This window comes from Mycteria americana, chromosome 1, assembly GCF_035582795.1.
Source record: "Mycteria americana isolate JAX WOST 10 ecotype Jacksonville Zoo and Gardens chromosome 1, USCA_MyAme_1.0, whole genome shotgun sequence".
Lineage (NCBI taxonomy): Eukaryota > Metazoa > Chordata > Aves > Ciconiiformes > Ciconiidae > Mycteria > Mycteria americana.
The window spans coordinates 142,772,643-142,788,165 of record NC_134365.1 but is presented as its reverse complement, the minus strand read 5'-3'; the positions used below and the strand labels follow the sequence as shown (position 1 = coordinate 142,788,165).

At 37.8% G+C, this 15,523-nt stretch overlaps 1 protein-coding gene across 5 annotated transcripts in view; it reads right to left on the bottom strand.

The window, feature by feature from the left end:
• PUDP (pseudouridine 5'-phosphatase) overlaps positions 1-15,523 on the bottom strand; it is a 70,373-nt gene that overhangs the window by 20,389 nt on the left and 34,461 nt on the right. For all 5 annotated transcript variants that reach the window (XM_075522680.1, XM_075522688.1, XM_075522692.1 and 2 more), the window contains one exon: positions 13,718-13,947. In XM_075522680.1, the coding sequence (XP_075378795.1) occupies positions 13,718-13,947 (230 nt within the window). The remainder of the gene's footprint in view (positions 1-13,717; positions 13,948-15,523) is intronic.

The following is a 15,523-nucleotide window of genomic DNA, read 5'->3' as shown; positions in this document are numbered from 1 at the left end:
TTCTGTGATGGATTTCTTCATCCTTGGACTGACATTGAGCCTGAAGCTCTTACTAGTAATCACTTTACACAAAGCCAGATCACATACTCAACTCAGACAGAGAAGCTAAGGACTCAATTCACAGATTTTTAAAAATGGTGTGAAAACTAGTGAGACTGAATTGTTCCTGCAAATAATGGATACATTTCATAATTTCTGAGAGAAACTACACTGAAGGCCTTTTCTGAATAATTAGCTTATGGAACATTTTATTCATCCTTCATCAACACTGTATTATTAAAACAAAATCAGTTCCCCGAAACGTCAGAGAAACAAGAAGAAAGTTATTCCACTGAATATTAATCATCTTAAAGAAATTTAAGGCTGTCATGTGCTAACACCACAGCTGTAAAGAAGAGCTGTAAATAGTAAGATATCAGTAAAGTCTTCCACCAGCCTACTCAACGTCAACCATCATCTTTCAAGCGTACTTGCTCTTCAACTGATGGCTAAGTTGATAAGAAAAAAAAATCAAGTGACAGGAGAAAGGGACAGTAATAAATTGTCCAAAAGCCTTAGAATTACTAGTTAATGCAAGACTGAATAGAAGATGAAACTCCGACATCAGTGTTTCTAAAGAAAACCTCTTTACTTTGAGAGACATGCCAAAGCACACATTTGCAGCTGACTCTTCTTTCCACTATCTTAATGAGATTTTAAATTTAGACATGTAGCATCCTAAATGTTTGAAGAGTTTTTGCTGTAATGTTAGCCCTGTCACATCATCTACCAATCCTCTTGAGACAGAATTCTTAGCCTCAAAAAAGTAAATGCTTTTACTATTTCAGTATATACATCATTAACTTATCTACTGTTTCCTCACTCTTCATCTACACTCCCTAAAAAATGTTTGGGAAAGCGTTAAGGACAAATGGGCTACTGCACACTATTAACTCTTCATAATTTGTAATGAAGCTATATAGATTACTTAATGCAGTCACAAATTCAAGTTTTCATTTTCACCTTCAAGGCCCTGTATTATCTTACCCACAATTACTGTATGTCTTGCTTTTATTTCCTTCTACTCCCTAGACATCTTCTATCCTTTCACTTAATTGCGTTCTTTATCTCTTTCTCCCACTTTCAGCTGTATGTCTTATATCATGCTGACCTCTGTGCCTTGTACAATCTCCATGCCTACACTCTTCATCCTTCTTCAGCAATATCTTTAAAAATACCCTCTTTCAGGAATCATTGGTACATTCTTTTCTTCCTCCCCTTCTTATTGCTGAGCTATTAACTGAAATTTGTCTTGCTTAAACCACTTTTGCTCCTTGCTGGACCAGAGCAGCAGAGAATACAGCTGAAAGCTAATGCAGAGCTGGCTGATTCACTTCTTAATTCTATCAGAAATGACTTCTGTTAACTGTTTAACTCTGAGGAAAATTGAGGGACAATACTTGCTTGCCATCTAAAATCGGAACTTGGAAACTTGTTCACTAAAAAAGCCACAACATTCACTAAATAAATGCCAGTCGGGGGGTGTGTGTGGGGGGAGTGATTAGTTTCTACAAGCTACATCTGTACTTCTTACAGTCTTAGATGTTTTTATATATTTCATAGTGCTCTGACAGTTGTCCAGAGCAGGCTCCATGCCTATCATCCAGTGTACATGGATTTGATGCGGTTTTTCCCCTCAGGGTTTAATGTGTACTTAAATATAAATATCATGTACACGGTGAGCAGCCATGGCACACAAACATCAGGAAACTCAGGAGCACTCCCAGGTCTAGTAATGGTCATAGTATGGTAGAGTCATAGCATTATTCCTGACTCCTAGAACACCTGACTGCAGGACTCTCAGCTTCCCAAACTTCAAACACCTGCTCTACAGAAACACCTAACCTCTTCATGGAAGTTATCATATGACCATTTACTAGTTATTACTATAATTAGAAAATATTATTATCTTCTGAGGAAAACATTAAAATAATTCCAAACACTTTTTGCTGAAGTTTAAGAAAAAAAAAAAATCTTCTCAATGAAAATTTTCAGCCTGAAAAGTTAAAAACTCACAACTGCAAGCAGTCTTCAAAGGATATATCATAGCTAATCTTAAAACTGCAAATGCATTCTACCTAAGATACATGATCATTCTTTGTAGAATAAAAGGTTTTGTTGGCATTCTCTTGGGATAACTGCATTACTGAAAGTGGAAAGCACTAAGATAAGTTACATACTATTATGTTTTTTGCCCATGGCACTTTTTTTGAATCAGTAATATTTTGAGTCTGTAATAGCTTTGAAGCTCAGGACAATAGGCTGCAACCTCTAATGTTTCCACTCTACTCTGAAGCTGCAGGATGCAATAATGTGTTCTGGAGACAGCAACTGAATGGATCACTGTGACCAGGTATCCGTTCAGGAGAAAGAGGACAATTTCCTAATGGAGGAAAAGATGTTCTGTAAAAGATATTTTCCGTAATGGATGAAATCTCGTCGGCTAGTCTTTGCTAGTCAGCAAGACCCTGAGGCTTTGAAGCAACTAAACTATGAAGTGAAGGAGTTACTAACATTAAAAACCACTTCTCATTACCATGCTACTATTTTAGAAAGTAGTTCTAGATGCATTTTAAAAGAATTCTGGTGTTACTCAGGGAATTATTGACTAGTAAACCTTACCTCTATACTTGGTAAAATCTCTTGATGACACAAAGTTATGTAGGTTAGCTGGGATAAGAAACATCTGTAAGAAACTTGGAGTGACAAGGTAGTCTACTGGGCAGTCATGTGTCAAATGAAATAAAATGGTCAAGAAATGTAAGCAATACACATTAGCTGGACAAAAATAAATGACATGTACATCTTGTAACATTAAGTTTAAGTACTGGACATCACTGTAGACAGCTCAGTGAAAATTCAGAGCTTGGGTGATATTGTATATATTCATAGACATATATAATGCTGTCTCATCTGGAATGCTCTATGTACTGTATGCCACAGACATTATTCTGTTAAAATGTTTTTGACAGGAAAGGTCTGAAGAAATGCAATCAGAATGCTCATGAGGAAAAAAAATAATAAAACACACCCACACCCACCCCTGCCCCCCCCCCCCCCCCCAAAAAAAAAAATCCCAAACACAACCATTTCAGATGGTGAGAGTTTGAATAGACTGTAAAGTGTTTTACTTATGGAGCAAGAAATAAAAAGGGATGTGATGAGCAGTACTTAAAATACTGAGTGGCAGATCAATTACTTCTTATCTTTCTCACTCATAACATAAAAAAAAGCTGACATTCAAAGAAGTTAGAAGGTGAGAAATTCAGAACATATGCAGAAGATTTACAGAATTAATTGCCCCAGGTAGTCATCAGCATTAAGAAAAAACTCAAATACCGTGAAAGCATTACTAAAGCCCCCCCCGCTTTTTTTTTTTTTTTTTTAAAAAAGTGCCTTCAATCCTTCAATTACTTGATATGGGAGCAAGAGAATTTAAGTGGATAAATTAACCCTCTCTAGCTAAAAGGCGATTATTAAGCCTCTGGTATTAGCTGTCTTCAGAGATGGTACCGAACAAGATGGACACTGAATCTGAGCATGAACAGCAATTCCTACATTCAGGACTATTTAGACAAAAAAGAAAAGCTTTCTTTGATGGAATAGGAGGACAGCATTTCTACCACTGCTTGGAATTGTTTACTACTTTAAATCAGAATCACTTCAGTCTTACTGAAGCTTAACTTGAACGATTTCCTTCTTGGCTTTGAATCACGCTATTATTCTAAGATAAAGAGATGCTGGAATGGAAATGTTAAGCATCCTTTTTTAGCAGATAAAGCTGTCACTTCTTCAGCTCTTGTGTGTGCTACAAGGTCTTTTATCTTTATAACCCCAGTCTATCACAATAATAATAATAAAAAAATTCTCAAACATTGCTTTATGGAGTACACTTTCTAATCATCTTGTAAGTGCACTTATTTTGTGATACAGCAATCAGCCTGAGCAAAATGCTTTGCCCTGTTTAGACTATAAATAATGTCAGTGTTAATTGATGGTCCTGTATGTACGTCTTCTGCAACTGTGCCAAAAAACCAGACTCTTACAAATTCTTTACCACACAATAGAATAAGCAGAACCCTGCCACAAATACCAGCTCTCTGAAAATTACCTACAACCACATCTCCACAAAAGCAAGTAACTTAAACAAAAAAAGAAGCAAACAAATGAACTCTCCCTCCCCCAGCCTTAGTGCATTAAAACAACACATAGTTGACCTTAGTCTTTCAAAGGCTTCCGGAGGTCTCCCCATGACAATAATTTACAAAGAAGCAACCAAAAAATACTGCCAACAACGCAATTCCTTGTTTCAGTCTTCATTCTTTGTCCTGAAACTACTGAAATGCATTGTTACAACAAGCTCTGGGGTGATTACAAAGGTAACTTGAGATACAGAGAGGATCAGTGCACTAGATCTTTTTGAAAGAGGATTTATTCATGCTTGCTATAACCCAAAAGACATTAAAAACAATTTTTGTGAAAATTCTTGTTAATTAAAATCTAATTATTCAATGACTGCTCTGTTTAGTATCTCCAAAAAACGCTCAAGGTCTTGAATGAAAGAAAAGATAACTCAGTGAGCAATTTGTCATAAAAGAAGGATTTCCCCCCCTCTTTTTTACTACTTACCATGCATAATTAATGTGATAATACGCATAATGAGTTCCCTAAAACAATTAGCAACGCATCTCCAGTGACCTGCTAATCTGAATATAATGCTTTTAGAATTTGTAGGTGTACCAGTTTCTTTGTGCTTACGCACTCACCTCACGTAGAAGCAAAGGCGGCTGCAGAACTTAATTTATTATTCTGCATCACATTTCATCAAGTCCCTTAGCAGCTACTTGATACATTATCAAGACAAATGCAAGGAAAAAAAAAAAAACTATTCCCCACCCCCAAGTAGGGTACCCCAAAGACTAAGAACCAATTATAATCCTTCTTTCCTCTTCCAATCAAATACATTAAGGGAAAGCAAACCTTGACCAGGTTATTTTTTTGCATGGAATTTCAATGACTTTTTTCATCTCCATAAGACAAATACAACCATAAATAAACATGCACTGCAGTAACAAGGGCAACGTCTGGAACACTTAAGAGCTAAATTACTTTCAAGCCATGCAACATCTCATTTTTCTTCCACAAATGTATAATAAAGCCTGCCAGCATAGGGCGGAGGGAGGGGAGCAGTGTGCACACACAAGCACACATGCCTCAGGAGAAGAGGGAGGAAGAGAACCAACCATGTGAACTGAGAGCATGATAATTGAAAACAAAACAAAACAAACAACTTTATAACTGTCTCCTTCCTTTAATTTTCTTGTAAATATAAAATAGTGGCCTATTACGGATTTAGGGAAAAGGTGCATGTGTATAGCAGATCTGCAGAAGTCCTGGATTGTTAGAGGTGGTGAAATACCTCACATTCTTCTCTCTACAGCCATGTCCATTACACTTAGAAAGCTGGAATCTGAGCTTCATAATCACAGACTTCGTCATCCAGCCTGGGAGACACAAATAAGGGCTACATGCTTAGACTATTCAGAAGCTGAGCAAGGTGCAGGATTCAGCCAACAGACTGTCCAGCAGCACATCACATCAGAAGTACATTACACTAGAGTGCTGTGATCTTTGCATCTCAAGCTGTAAGCTTCTAGCAGTATTTCAAGATGGAGGTCTTAACACATAAAAGTCTACATTGTTCAATATCTACTTCCTTTAAATTGCGTAATAGACAATTTAAAGGTGTAATTTATTAATAATTTATCCCTTTAAGTTTCTGCAGTGTCTGTCTGAAATCAATAGCTTCTCCAGCAGGGGGTGGGGAATGTAAAAAGAAGTTATGCTGTTTATTATTTTGTGCTGCCCCACAGTAGCAGGAATTCAAGAGCTAGGCCAGCAACACATACTAAATACTTAAATCACAACTTGCCATCTAGAAATAAGTCTTCAGTCACACTGCAGAGCAAGAAAAGTAAAGGCTTTATGAATTCAGGAAAAAGTTCTAGTCAAGAACCTTCCTGAGCAAACAGCTGGTGTACCATGTGGTAATTAGGACAATCCCCAAGGAAACCCAAAAACTGGAAGACTGAACTCCTCAGGTCGAAGAGTGCTCAAAAAGCTGTTTTCCCCAATTTTTTGAGGAAGTATTCCACACAGTGGACAAGACAAGGACAACCCTCTCTTCCGATCTGCTTTAAAAAGAAAATAGAAGTCCCAGACTGCTGTTGTGTTCTATATGGAGCTAATTTTTCTTGACATTTTAGGAATGTGCTGGGACTACTTTTCCAATTATGTTTTACAAAAGATTAACTGCAAGAGATGTTTAGTTCCTGAGAAACAGATACAAGCTGTTGAGATCGGGCAATTTTGGATGCACACATGAAAGCAAAAAACTCGTTTCTCAAAAAACTATAAAGTCAGAAAGCGAAGTTCCTACTGAATTTGGCACCTCATCTTGGTTAGAAGGCAGACAAGTGGAAATCTCCTGTTCTCAAGCCAATAGATATACCCTTTCAGATTTCACTTGCTATCCACTCTCAACACTTAAGGGTATGTTTGCACGGAACAACTAAACTAATCGGGTTACACGCAAATGATGCGACATACTTCATTCACCTCCCAATCACCCCACGTACAGTAACAGTAAAATCTGCCATATGTAATCTAAACTTGTCAAGGGAGTGAACTCTGCTTTTGCTGCAAACTTAAGCATGCCGTGCATACGCAGGAGCAGCGGTTTCAATCTCTTGTGGCACTGAACCAGTTCCTCAGCCGTCCCACCACCTCCCAGGGAGCACCATCCCCCCACACAACACACTGCTGCCAAGGGAGAGTCTTCTCTGCCCTGTGTGGAAGTTGGCCACTGTGCAGCACAAGATGCGAGGCTGATGGGAATGCTGAGGGAGCACAACCTTGCAGATAAGGGACTCCAAAGGGGCACTCTTTGCAAGCAGTGCGGAAATTACCTCCAAAAAAGCCCGACAAGAAAACACACACACCAGAAACACTCAAACATTCCAGACCTTCAGTCAGTGTCCTAACTGGCTGGCTACACAGGAGTTAGCACCAACAAATCAGACAACACAGGGCATTCTCTATTGGCTCTAACCCATCAACTGCCTAACTTGAATTAATCAATGAACTGCAATTACATCAGTACAGACAAGAAAGTCAAGTGGCTTCCGAAAAGAAAGCCCAAATTCTGCCTTCTACCTCAAAATGCACCGGCAGATAGAAAGAGTCGTGGAGAAACACTGATCCCTCTTCCTGCAGTAAGTGGCCGCTGGCACGTGCTCTATCTGCTTCTGTACAGACCGCAGTGTATGTGAACAACAGTGATCTACTACAAACTCATGTGTTCCACTGAATGCAGCCAACACTTTAAAAGTCAGGTATACTATGACCATTACGATCGCAGGCTATACCACTGGGAGAAGCAAGTATCTAGCAATATGCTAAAATAACTGGTAAAAATTCTGAGTCCAAGGAGATAAAACAACAGATAATGGGTAAATCAGAATGTTTTATACCATGAACAGCTGTTTAGAAGAGTGTTTCAGCTGAGGAAAAATTGGGAATGCAGGCCTATTCAAAGGACAGACTAGAGCCAAGGTTGAAAAGACAGCCATTGATGTAGGTTTGAACTAAGTTGAAAAATGTCTATGTATTTTTGCATTTAATGCTTTTGTTATTTCTGAAATAAAATGTCTGATTTGTGAATTTTAAACATTTAGGAAATAGTGCAAGTCCATTTATTAATAAAATGGAAAAGAGGCAGATTTATGATGACTAAAATATGTGATTTCAACAGCAGGGATTCCAATTTACAGCTCAGTACACCACTTAGAACAGCTGTTCATGCCTTTGTAATTTCTGTACCTTATTTAAATTAGTCCTAATAAATTCAACCTCCAGGTATACATAAGGAATAAGAGAAACATCACTAATGAAATAACTGTTTATCCGAAAACTATAGTAAGTGAAATACATACACTACATGCATACACTGAAAGTGGAGCAGTTGAAGCGGGGGGAGTAGAAAAAGGAAAAAATTGAGGGGGGATAAGAAATAAAAAATAGATTTTGCATCCTTTTTATACAAGCTCACAATAATGATGGTCACGTTAAGTGCTAAATCAGCCTTCTTCACCCTCTGTTTTCCTTGTACAATATAGACTAAAATTACAAAATGGTCATAATGTTCTGAATCTCTATTACTCTTTCACTACATCTTTTGTAGCAAAAAAGTCTCAGAAAATTTCTCTTTGAACTTCTCTTTTCTGTGACATAAAAAGTCCACTGAGACTCATAAATCCTAATGCCATTTAATCAGTCTGAAAAATTTTAATGAGCTCTCACTAGATTTGGTAGAGATTATTCGTAACTATGGGATCAATTAATTAATTACAAATGGAAGAAACTGCAAAGAAATAGTGTTTTAAATTAAGGCAATGATTTACATCACTTGGAACTTTTTAAATAGAACAGATGATTGATTCTTCATAAGAGAGTTATGACCATTTGTATTACTACAACCTTTTCCTCTTTTTAAACAATGGATATAAATGGTATTTGTTTGTTTTTAGATTACACTACTAGTAAGGTCCTTTATTTTACAGAAAAGCTATAGGCAAAACAACCAAAATACTGGAGAGAAAAGCCTTGACCTGCCACATCCTCAAGTAGGTAAATAATTAATTCATGTGTTTTAATGACATGAGTATATTGGAAGTATGTATAAATGTTTGCATGGGAATGTCTGAAACCTGAGTTAGAGCCATATTTGAAATAAATTTAGTAGCATAACATTTTTGCTACTATAAAAAAAAATTGCTTCAAGATAACATTGAAAAGTTATAGTTGATATATATATCTTATATACAAATACACACAGAAACACACAAACAGCAAGGTTTTTATGAACTCTTTTAAGGCAAAAATTAATATTCTAATATTTATAAATTCCAAAAGCATGATTTTAAATAATTTGAGCCCTTTAAATCAAAATGGAACAGAAAAATATTGTTTCATGAAAGCACTTTTGTTTCCTTATTTTTTTTTCCAGATCAAATCTGTGAAGTGTATCACTGACTCACAGCATGATTGAGGTTGGAAGGGACCTCTGGAGCTCATATGGTCCGAACCCCGTGCTCAAGCAGGGCCACCTAAAGCCTGTTGCCCAGGACCATGTCCAGATGGCTTTTGGAACATCTCCAACATGGGAGACTCCACCACCTCTCTGGGCAACCTGTGCCAGTGCTCAGTCACCCTCACAGTAAAAACATGCTTCCTTGTGCTCAGACAGAGCCTCCTGTGTTTGTGCCCATTACCTCTGGTTCTGTCTCTAAGCACCACTGAAAAGAGCCTGGCTCCATCTTCTTTACACTCTCCCTTCAGGTATTTATATACATTAATAAGAACCCCCTGAGCATTCTTTTCTCTTCATCAGCAAACTGCCCCATCAATCAGGTCATTAACAAAGATGGTAAACAGGACTGGACCCAGTATTGACCCCTGGGGCACACCACTAGTCACTGGCATCCAACTAGACTTTGCACTGCTGATCACCACACTCTGGGCTCAGCTGTTCAGTTTTCAACCCACCTCACTGCTCATCTGTCCCATACAGCAACAGCTTCTCTATGAGGATCTTAGGGGAGAGAGTGTCAAAGGCCTTACTGTAGTCCAGGTGGACAACAACCACTGCTCTCCCCTCATGTGCTGTGCCACTCATTTCATGGTAGAAATGTATCAAGTTGGTCAAAGATGTCTTCCCCTTGGTGAAGCCATGCTGACTACTCCTGATGATCTCCTTGTCCTTACTGTGCCCAGAAGTGGTTTTCAGCATTAGTTGCTCCATCACCTTTCCAGGGATTGAAGTTAGGCTGAGCAGCCTGTAGTTCCCTGGGTCCTCCTTCTCACCCTTCTTCAAGATAGGAATGACATTTGCTTTCCTCCAGTCTTTGGGCACTTCTCCCAATGGCCACGATTGTTCAAAGGTTATAGAGAGTGGCCTCGCAATAACATCTGCCTGCTTTCTCAGCGCTCCTGGGTGCATCCCATCAGGGCCAATGGACTTATTCATGTCCAGTCTGCTTACGTATTCCCTGACCTGATCCTCTTCAACGAAGGTACATTTTCCTTGCTCCAGCCCTTCCCCCGGTCTCTGGAACCTGGCATTCCTGACTTGCTACATTGAGTATTTCAGCCTTTCTCATGTCCTGTGTAACCAAGCCCCCATCTCATTCAGCAACGGGCCCACATGTTCCCTAGCCTTCCTTCTGTCTCCTATATACTTATAGAAGCCCTTCTTATTGTCTTTGACATCCCTTGGCATATATAGCTGAATTTATCAAATTTCACAGGAGCGTCATCAACGAAACTCCGATTTTGCCCCTGCAGCACATTTTAAAGGTTCCCCTAAAAGGAATTCTTGTTGTAAAAATTTGAAACATAGTAAAATACTAAGTAATTCTAGAAAAATATGAAATAACTTATTTTCCAAATTATGATCATATAAAGGTAGGAAAATAATTAAAATAAACCAAACAAACAAAAAATACTTTGAAACTTTATTTTCAACTAAATAAAATGTATGGAAAAGAACACAGTGTTTTGAACATTGTGGCCTGAAATTTCTACAATATTCAAACACACATTGTTTCTACATATGTACAGCTCCAGCTGGTTTTCTTACGAGTTGTATCTGTGTATTTGAGAGCAGAATTTGGCATATATTTAAAAAAAAAACAAACTGAATTTTAATAAAAGTCAAAATTTCTAGTATTTAATCTGCAGATCACATTTTGACTATCTGACTGATTTAATTAATTATTCATATGACAGTGCATTGTTGCAAGTGTTGGAAGTTCATATGAAACTTTATGCATCACAAGATAGTAAGACCTAGGCTGAATTTTCAGGGTGTACCTTGTTTGAAATTCCTGTGCTATGGTTTCATCATTATGCTTATTATGTTCCTAGTTAACCAAAGACTGCAAACCAAAAGGTCAACATTTAAGAAATTCCCAGATGGACAATTATGACATCCTTCAATGATAGTAAAGCAGACATCATATGTAGTTTTCTGTCATTTTAGAACTGCCTACTTGTAGAAGTATGCCTGCACAGCAACAGCCACAGGCTGGTATGCCGCTACAGCTAAATTCTGGATTTTGCCTTCTATGGCTACATTGTATTTTTCGCTTAGAGCAGCAGTGAAGTTTTGAAGCAAATCTCAGTTACTACTAAGTAGTTTTGTTGTGTACTAGGTTGCTTTGGCAGGACGCTGAAGTGGAAGTCCTCTCCAGCTGCATATAAAGCAATCTCCAATGCTTAAGTGGACATAAAGCTCCAAAGAACCTTATAGAACTTTCAGCCAGGGATCAGAGTAAATCTAATCCAATGGAAAACATTCAAATTATATATAGCATAGATGTACGGGCCTAAGCATCAAATACATTGCTCTAATAATCTGTTTCTCTTGAGTCCAATTACTTGCTTATGCAGACATTGCCTATACCTCCTGATATTTTGCTGCAAACTTGCATGTTACTGATTTTTAGCATGAAATCCAAACCTGTAGTTCTACTAGTTCACTGCTTGGGACTAAACATTGCAGATGCCATCACTACGCTGCAATTGGTCATGAATGTTTCAGATAGTTTCACATGTACTGTTTTGATTTTCTTCTTCTTGGGAGTTCTGTGCTTGTGCTGAATTCCCACACTTCAACATTTGTGACTTTTGTAGATGTGACAAAAAAAAGTTCAGCCAAATTATCTGCACAAAGGGAACTCTGAATGCTGTTAAACTTCGTATGAAGGAAAAGCATGGGTTCAAACATTTATGCCTTTCTTCAAAGAAAGTTTAAAGAAAATAACGATACAAAACTACGATGAACACTCTGAAATTTTGTCTAACATACCTTTAAAGTTTAAAATTATTAAGTGTAATACAGATGCTACTATTATCTTCAAATATTTTTTCATTGTTAACACAGCTAAGGCTACCTACTGCTGAATGAATAAAAACATCTACAACACAGTGTCACTGTTTTATCGGTTGTTGTTTGGTTTTGGTTTGGTTTTTTTAAATGTTTTTGTCCTTTTTAATTATTACCACCTTGTGACTTTTCTGAAATAGAGCCAAATAAATTAAGAGCCTTGGGGAAGCTGTCCCTCTGGATATTACTATTAGGCTCCTCACATGAAATAATAATTTAATTCGTCATTAACACAGCTGACATTCAATTTCCTTACGTCTCCTTCAGATAAAATACCAGTTATGACCCAGCTTTATATAAGTTCTCAATACTTTATGCTCTTTTACTTTCAGGATTACAGAACAGCTCACAGCCACACCTCCATCCACTTGAAAGTATGCATTACACACCTCTCATCCTGTTTCATAAAAAACACACCATACAACATTATAGAAACATACCCTGATTTTTTGTTCCCTACAACAGATAGTTAGGCAAGACAGAATAATTTTATAAGAAAGCAACATTAAGCTGTGGTTTAATGCATATAACCACCATCTGCATGAACATGACTGTACATTTGGTGTATCTTTGCTGAACACCTAAGTTTTCAAATGAAGTTGATGCACATACACAGACTGTCAAGAGAACTTGCAACAGAAAAAACACAAAAAACCAAAACCCAAAACCAGTTTGGTTAACACTGTTCATAGCATGCCACATTGCATCAAACTTATTTCACTTTGTATTCCCAGGCAACGCAAATACCATTTAGACTCTGGGTGAGAACTTGAAATATGAAAGGCTGAAGAATCTTACCTAATCATTTCGTATGTATTTGTGTAACCATTTTTTCCTCAATAATCCTACTGAGAAAACAGTAATCGCACTCTAATCCACCTAAAGTTGTTCCTTAAAAATTAGTATGTAATGCATTTTTCTGCAGTAATGAAAACTTGAGAACTTATGTTCCACTCAGGAAAGACAAGAAGTGAGAACGCTATTTTAAGGAGAAAGGCAATTTAATTTAAAATAAAAGCGAAAACATTATATTTGAAGTAACTCTCAATTTGTCTTTCAAATATCCTCCCTACAGATTTCTATTTCAGAATCAAGTTTGGAAAGTTATATATCATAGGGAGAAACTAAACACCTCTACTATTTGAGAAAGATTGCTCGAACTGATTGGTTTTAAATCAGGAAACAAGAATTATGACCTCAGAGATTTAGAACGCAAGAGGAAAGAGATGGCTTTGGAAAAATATATGCACTCTTTACAAAGAAGTATCTTTAATGTTTAGACACTTAAGAGGTAAATCAGCCATGAATGTATGAAAAATAAACTGATGTATGTTTAAATAACGGCTTCCAAACTTTGAGTAGTGAAGTTAAGTTTGCAGATTTATGCATAGAGCGGAAAATCATTACACTTTCCTATTACTGCACACTACCATGTAGTAAATCAGAGGAATCTGCATTACAAACATTATACATAGTGGGGGGAAATGATACTTTCCAACAATCGCTTGCTTCAACAGTATAAACACCTCTGAAAACAGAGGTTGTTGATTTTTATAATGTTTATATTAAATCTTCATCTCAGTATTTATCACGTTAAAAAAAAAAAATCCAAACATAGCCCAAACAGAATATTCCTAACTTTTCCCTTAATTTGTTCCCTCCCGCTCTTACCTTCTCTGGAGGTGCAGGAGGGTGAAATCTCTTTGCACAAACCAGAAATGCATCAGGCTGTGGCTTGCCACACTTCACCTCAGGGTCATCTCCCAACACAATATGATGAAAAAGACCAAAGAAGTCTTTGTGTCTGGCTGTTTTCATCTGAAATGTCACTTCAGCTGAGCTGGTGGCAACAGCTATGGGTATGTTGTGTTTGTGTAAATGACGGATCAGCTTATCAACCCCTGCAAAACAAACATATACATTTTATTTTATATATATATATGTAGGTATATGTATTAATATTTATACCTACTTACAATATATTTAGCAGTATTTCAGCAATGTTGTCTTACTGAATATAACAACTGTCCTGGTTTTGGCTGGGATAGAGTTAATTATCTTCCTAGTAGCTCCTATAGGGCTGTGTTTTGGATTTAGTATCAGAATAATGTTGATAACGCACTGATGTTTTAGTTGGTGCTAAGTAATGTTTACACTGGTCAAGGTCTTTTCAGCTTCCCATGCTCTGCCAGGTGCACAAGAAGCTGGGAGGGGGCACAGCCAGGACAGTTGATCCAAACTGGCCAAAGGGCTATTCCATACCATATGACATCATGCTCAGTATAGAAACTGGGGGGAGTTGGCCGGAGGGTAGCAATCGCTGCTCGGGGACTGGCTGGACATCGTTTGGTGGGTGGTGAGCAGTTGTATCACTTGTTTTTTTTTCCTGAGTTTTTTTCCTCTCTCCCTCTCTTGTTGTTTTCCTTCTCATTACAATTTATTATTATTATTATTATTATTGTTCCAATTATTAAACTGTTCTTAGCTCAACCCATGAGTTTTCTTGATTTTGCTCTTCTGATTCTCTCCGCCATCCCACTGCGGGGTGGGGGGGTGGGGGGAGGGCAGGGGGTGTGTGTATGTGAGCGAGTGGCTGTGTGGTACTTAATTGCCAACTGGGGCTAAACCACAACACAACCTATTTCAATCATTTCATGTAGAAGAAAATTCTTGCTATATCTGAAACATGCCTTCCCCACACAAAAATCATGGAACATTCCTCAAGGTATATACCTGTTCTGTCATCAAATGATGCTTTTCTCAATATATGCCAAAAATGGGTTCAACATCGTTGCGTAAGTACACCCACTAGAAGCTCATTAAGCAATGTCTCCAACGCTATGTGTTATTATTATTTCAAACTCTCTCTAAGTGAGAGAAAAAGCACACAGGAGAACATTTTCTTTTATACACAGAGTTATGCCCCTGGGGGGGGGGTGGGGTGGGGTGTCAAAGTTAAATAAATATGCTCCTCTAACTGAATGGTATATGTTTAATTTCTGAAGAAGGTATCCAACTGGCTTAAACCAGCCCCTAAGAGAGCTCAGTTTCTCTCTTTTGCAATTACTAAAGCGAGTAACACTGGGCAGAGGAGGGGAGCTGTCAGTCACAGTTGTCAATACCAGAGCTTTATCTGTTGATGCTGTGAACCCAGAGTAATGAAAACCTCAAGCTTAATGGGTAGAAACTTCAATCCGATCCATTCTTCTAGGGAAGGTTAATGCAGAAACAGTGAAAACACAGTAGCTTGTGTAAGAGGGAAACATACTTCATTATTCGGTGCAAGTTTTGAGTTTCCTGTGCAGAGGTTTCAATGCTTCTTCACTGCAGCATTTTAAATGCTGGCTACCTCTCCCAGACAAAACAATTAGCAGTGTCTAATGGTGAACGAGAGTGGATGTCCAGTCTTTACCAAGTCACAAGAGAAAATCCCTCCATATCTGTAAAGTCATTTCAGCTCTGCTTCTCAGCGTGAAT